At 32.9% G+C, this 6,845-nt stretch overlaps 1 protein-coding gene across 1 annotated transcript in view; it reads left to right on the top strand.

The window, feature by feature from the left end:
* Window positions 1-4,663: 4,663 nt before the first annotated feature.
* Window positions 4,664-6,845, top strand: part of LOC125063254 (facilitated trehalose transporter Tret1-like) — an 11,727-nt gene continuing 9,545 nt past the window's right edge. Inside the window, exon 1 of the mRNA XM_047669600.1 lies at window positions 4,664-4,813. Coding sequence (XP_047525556.1) covers window positions 4,750-4,813 — 64 coding nt within the window. The 5' untranslated portion in view covers window positions 4,664-4,749. The remainder of the gene's footprint in view (window positions 4,814-6,845) is intronic.

Genomic DNA, 6,845 nt, shown 5'->3' with positions numbered 1-6,845 from the left:
TAAGAAAATAATAATAATACTGAAATAATTGGATACCACATGGATCACGGTTTGTTCCCACTTTACATTAAAACAGTCGTGGATGTTGACGATCGCCCCGGAGTCTGGAAATGCAGCCGAGAGATTCAGTCGTGTTACCTATAATACATACTGGAGCAACTCATATCCAAGCACTAGGATCGTTTAAATATTCATTTATATTATAATAAGCCTTAGCAAGCAGTTTTACTTTAATGTACGATTTAAATTTATTTATTGACAACGCTTGTATCTCACTAGGGATTTTGTTGAAAAAACGTATACAATTGCCTTGGAAAGAATTACTCGTTTTATGCAGCCTTCTGGTTGGTGCGCTAATTTTGTCTTTATTACGAGTACTATAATTATGGAAGCTACTATTCTTTTTAAAGATATTATTTTTCCGCACATACAAAATATTCTCATAAATGTATTGACTTGCCAGAGTCAAAATATGTAATTCCTTAAATTTGCTTCGGACCGACTCCCGTGGGGACAACCCACAGATCGCTCTTATAGCCCGCTTTTGCACCACAAATATCGATTTAATGTCAGCTGCATTACCCCACAAAATAACACCATATGACATAATACTATGAAAATAGCTGAAATAAACAAGCTTTGCTGTGTTCTCATCCGTAAGATCACGTATCTTTTTTACTGCGAACGCTGCGGAACTTAGCCTATTCGAAAGACCTTCTATGTGTCGGCCCCACTGGAGTTTACTATCTAAAGTAATTCCCAAGAACACCGCATTATCAACAAAGTCTATTTCCTCGTCTTTAATTATTATTTGAGAATGACTACTTTTTACATTTGTAGTTACAAATTTAACACATTTTGTCTTCTTTTCGTTTAACTTAAGATTATTTGTATTAAACCAGTGAACTACACTGGAGATGGCACTGTTTACGTTATCAAGTGATGGATTTTGTCGTTTCACTTTAAATAAAAGCGAAGTGTCATCAGCAAACAGTACTATCTCGTGAAGCTCCTTTACAAGAAATGGCAGGTCATTTATATAGACGAGGAATAAGAAGGGACCAAGTATGGAGCCTTGCGGTACTCCCATAGTAACAGAGGATCCCTGTGATATAGCTCCATTTACATTTACCTTTTGAATTCTATCGCTCAGGTATGATTCCACAAGATTTAGCGCTTTTTCGCCAATGCCATAGTGTTGAAGTTTCTTGATTAGGATTTCGTGATGGACACAGTCAAAAGCCTTTGATAAGTCGCAAAAAACTCCAATGGCATCATGAGAATTTTCCCAAGCATTTAAAATCTCGGAAATTAATTGAATGCCAGCATCTGCTGTGGAGCGACCTCTTGTAAAACCATACTGCTGGCTATGCATAATTTTATTATTATTAAAATGTATCAATAATTGTTCAAGAATGATTTTTTCAAAGATTTTACTCAAAGCCGGCAGCACAGATATGGGTCTAAAATTTGTGGGGTCCGAAGTGCTGCCCGTTTTGAATAACGGTGTGATTTTACTTATCTTCATCTGGTCTGGAAAGACTCCACAATCTATACATTCATTAAATATTATAGCCAACTCTGAACTGATAGTATTGATTACTGATTGTAAAATGAAAACAGATACACCCCAAAGATCTTTAGTTTTTTTTATTTTTAGCTGTTTAAATGTTTTTATAATGTCATTGCAGCTAATGCGGCTAAATACAAACTTATGATTGCATACAGGAACATTATTTTTCAATAATAAAAGGGCGGCTGATGGTGAAGAATTCAAAACGCTGGTTGTATTTAAAGGAATGTTAGTAAAAAACTCTTCAAATGCAGAGGCTACTTCGAGGTCGGAACTAATTACTTTGCCGTTTATGTTCACTTTAAATTCAGTATCCTTTCTGGAGGTTCTTCCAGTCTCCTCGTTTATAATTTTCCAAGTAGCCTTTATCTTATCAGAGCTGTTGTTTATTCTAAGACTTAAGTGTTTCGCCTTAGCGATTCTACACTCTTGCCTAAAACTTTTTGAGAATATCCTAACATAAGTTTTAAATTCTTCACTGTCATTATACTGTTTTTCATCATACAACTCATACAATTTTAGCCTTTTTTTGTGTAGCTCCGGAGTTGCCCAGTCACAAAAGGTAGGTTTCTCCGAGACCAAAAAAGTCTTTGGAGTGAACACATTTTTGAATTCACCAATAAATGAATCAAAGAATGTGCTATATAAATTATTAGGGCATTGGTTACTACGCAAAAATGGCATTTTAAATATCAAATTTTTCCTAAATCTGTCTAACCGATCCTCTGTTATAGGAATTGTGCATATTTTCTTTTTTTGATCTTTACATTTTAGTATTTCAAATTCAAACAATTGACCAGAGTGGTCAGATGTAAGTTTGTTGATAATACAGGCGTTGAGAGGAACTATATTACTATAGATATTGTCAATACATGTTGCCGTGGTGGCTGTTACCCTAGTTGGTACAATAAAAGTATTAATTAAATTATATGATTTAAAAAGATTTAGCAAACGTTTACTTGAACTACAGTTGTCAAGCAAATTTACATTAAAGTCTCCACTAACGATCAATTTTTTCTTGGATTTCTGCAGTTTGTACAGAGCCTGCTCCAATATTTTTTCTAAACTATCATATTGAGCTGAAGGAGGGCTATACAAACTAACAATGATAAATTGCTCCAGCTCCACACAAGATACTTCTATAATGCGTTCCACAGAGAGGCTCACTATGTCCTTCCTTTCTTTAAATTTTATTTTTTTACTAAGCAATATTAATGAGCCACCGTGTATTGCATTTCCTCTGCAGAACGAACTACCAATCTGATGATTACAAAAATTGAACATAAGTTCACATGTCTTCAACCAGTGTTCTGTAATACACAGTATGTCAACATTTTCACTGCTCAAAAACAACTCAATTTCTAGTAATTTACTTTTCATGCCTTGTATATTTTGGTGAACCAGATTGATAGTATTGTTCTTAAATTTACTTAGCTTACTTTCTAATTCAAGGCCAGAGAGACTCTCTGTTGTCTTAGTGTCTAATTTAAATTAGATATACTATTTCTTGGAATATCTTCCAAGGTCTTACTAACTAAAACCTGCTCAATAGAAGCAGGTTGTCTAGCCAAATTCTTGGCTGTTATATACAATAAATATGATAGCGAATCAGCTATCTGTCTTTTAAAATATGTAGGTAGATTATATCTATCCTTTGTCAAAAAATAATTATTACAACTAATGTACCTATTGGTATCAATTAGTGTAAAGTTTTTATTGTACAATGTTAATGTGTGCATTGTCTGATTTAAAATATGTCTCGCATTATTTTCATGCTGACTAAAGTGTTTACTATAAGGGAATGTAAACATAATTAGATTTTTAGTATTAAGTAGGCACAATTTTTCATAGCAGCTAATAAGCTCCTTTTTGTTTAGATTCCCTCTACTGCCTATAAATATAATTAGATTATCCGCTTTACTGGAAGTCTCTCTTACAATGTTCTTTAAAATATATTTAAAAGTAGCATTTGGGTAACAGCTGTTTATAATATGTTGTTCCTTATTTAAAAATTGGCTCATTTGATGGCCTATTTGGTCACAGTACATTAAATTTAGCTTTGAAATGTTATTAACCCTACATACTGGTGATGGCACATGTACAGACTGGCTTGAGTTTTCAAGCTCAAAGCATTGTGCTGCATGTGTGGAGATCTTGATAAGATCTTCCATTCATTCAAACATTCGCAGTCGAATACATATTATAATGAGGTTTTAAAAAACTAAATTAACATTATTTCCCACTTTAAACTTTTCCGGTAACTATTAAATACTAAATAAACACAAACTATAACGACTATTTAACTGATTTCGGCAGGAAATGAACTTATAAAAGCGCTCCTTCATATGACAAATGCCCCATTTGTTACATAGAATCCATCATAAGGAGTAAAACAATAGTAGTGAAGAAGATACAAACAAGCTGATACGGGCAAGGTTACAAAATGTTTTATACCGGACAGCACATAAAATAATTAAAAGTAAAAGACATACTGCACGAATTGTCCCAATTATGACAGGGCTTTTGGCACAATACCTATATCGATTTAAACTTCGGGCCAGGGCAACATGCTACTGCAATAACAACACTGAACAAACATCGCTGCACATGCTGGTGGACTCTCCAGCCGACAGCGTATGGGCATCCAGGTACTAACTAGAGCAGAAGACAAAAGTTTCATTGCCCTAGTTTATGACACACCCCTAACACAGAATATACCTGAAGCATCTTAGATGCGAACAGATACTTCAACAACTTCAAGTAAGAAATAAAAATTAAACATTTTTGCAGCCTGCGACACCAGACGTATCCCTTGAAATACAGTCCCAAAAAGTTAAAGAACATCCATATCCATAATAAAGTCTCTTCCGTGTTAGGGAAAAAAATCTATTCATCACAATGATGATATCACGAGTTTATGTAAGACGTGTATCTACTTAAAAAACCTCTAAATTTAATCATCACAATTGCCTTTCTCGTTCAGCCTTGAGCGACCTTGACTTTGATCGATTAAGGGACAGTCTAAAACATCAGTAAATAATTTTTTATTCCAATGATTTGTTTTATACAATCATTAGTGAAGGGTAACTGGTATGACGAGGTTATGGTCCAGAGTTAAACGCAATGGCCAGCCGCGTACACGTTTAAATTGATAAATACATAATAACAAAGCAGTGATGTTAGATAATTTTAAAGCCGACTTGAAGTTGAAGTGGAGACAGTATTTGGCAGCGTCCTTTGGTAATGTATAACCCTTTCTTTGTGCATACGATTCTATGTAGTATTGATATAATAGGTATCGTTTACAAAATTAAAACAATAATAGTAAACAAAATAGGAAATGTGTTGTTTTCGTCCATTTATTTGTAACTATTATGAGTGAATAAATAACCAGCTTTATTTATAGTTGTTCGTATTACTTCCTTCAATAACAAAAATAATGTTGCGATGACTAGGGAAAGGGTGATACAAAAATCAACTTTTTGCTATCTGAGCATCGGACTACGGTTTTTCCAAAGTACCGATACAGCCAGGCCCAGCTATTTGTACCGAGAATAATTGTGTATCATTTACATATAGAACTTGAATTTTGTCCTTGTTAAAAGCGTTGATAAAAAAAATCCCTTTATGTTTACCGGTCGTGTTGATTTTTGATTATAAAAGTAAACATTTATTAGTAGATATAATATCAATCCTGGAATTATTTTTGCGTTTTTGATTACTCAGTTTATATAGTACCAGCACTTAGTGCATTCCAAAACTAAATAGTAAATTTTTCGTCGAAAATTAAACTTAGGACCCAGTGCAATTACGTTTTCCAAAGTACCGACTACCGATACAGCCAGGCTTGACTATTTGTACCGACATTAATTGTGTATTATTTACATATATAGAACTTGAATTTCGTCCTTGTTAAAAAGCGTAGATAAAAAGATTTCTTCGCTTTATATTAACCGGTCGTAGTGATTATTTAATTAATCACATTTATATACACTATCGGCCTTTAGTACATTTCAAACTGAAACAGTAAATATTTCGTCGAAAATTGAACTTCAAAATCCTTGAACAAATCGAAATAATTAATAATTGCAATTAATTATTTATTAATTTCTATAGTCGTTGGAAACCAGTCTTAAAGTTCCGAGACCTCACTTCCTAATATTAATAGTCAAAATATTAGGAAGCAGGAAGTTTGGAGTCACGGATATAAACCTCAGTTGCAATATGCAGGTTTGAATATCAAGGCCAGCCGGTTACTTGGGCATTAACATTCCGTCATAAAGATCACGATCAAATGTACCGCAGTTACAGACTGTATAACTTAAGACAAGTAAAACTTAAACTAGTCGAAAACCCTACCTAATATACAAAATCTCTCTGTTCTTGCTCCTTTTCTAAAATTAAAATAAACAACCACCAACACCTAGTTGAGATCTTTATAAGAACTTTTGATTTTTGTAAAGGCATCATATGATAGAAGCACCGTGCATCTATCATATGAGGCAGTTCAGGATTTTGAGTTATGAGAATATAACTTAATGAATGAGGGAATTTTTATTTTTTATTTTTATTGTTTTTGATGTCTTATTTTATTTTTTCTTTAAAATATTGTTATTTTGTGTGTTTATGTGTGTGTGTTTTCGTTTGTAATAAATGTTATGTCTATGTATATGAATAATTCAATTACTTTGAATTATAATTCGCATTTGCATGCTAGTTTTATATGGCTTTCTGTTCCATCCTTCCTAATATGTCTCTTCCACTTTCATGGCAAATAAAGGACTTATTTATAACTCTTTACTTTTCTCCTTTTGACTGTAAATATTTACGAGTATAATATAAAAATTAGTCTTTACTGAACTTCATCGTAATATTTCCACGTATGATCTAATCATCTAAGGCAGTTTAATATATACCTACAAACTACAAAGTAATCAATTTAAATAATTCATAATAATAACTTACAAGAAGTAACAATTCATTACTTTTAATATTCCTTTGAATTAATCATTTTTTACATGTGACAAGCGTGAGCTTACAAGACCACTTACAATTACAATTTATTTTGAAAATGAAATACATATTTAATGCTAAGCAAAATGTTCAAACGGCCTTAAACGGAAATGTTGGTTATTTGAAACAAAATAAACTTCTCTCCTCTTTAGTAGTGTTTAAGGTGTGATAAAAAGACGGATAAATACTTTAGTTAAAACGGTGCAATTAGGCAGTTTTATCAAGTGGTTTGAATATAAATCTACGTATAACGCTTTAA

This window comes from Pieris napi, chromosome 3, assembly GCF_905475465.1.
Source record: "Pieris napi chromosome 3, ilPieNapi1.2, whole genome shotgun sequence".
Classification (NCBI taxonomy): Eukaryota; Metazoa; Arthropoda; class Insecta; order Lepidoptera; family Pieridae; genus Pieris; species Pieris napi.
This window is presented reverse-complemented; position numbering and strand designations above follow the sequence as displayed.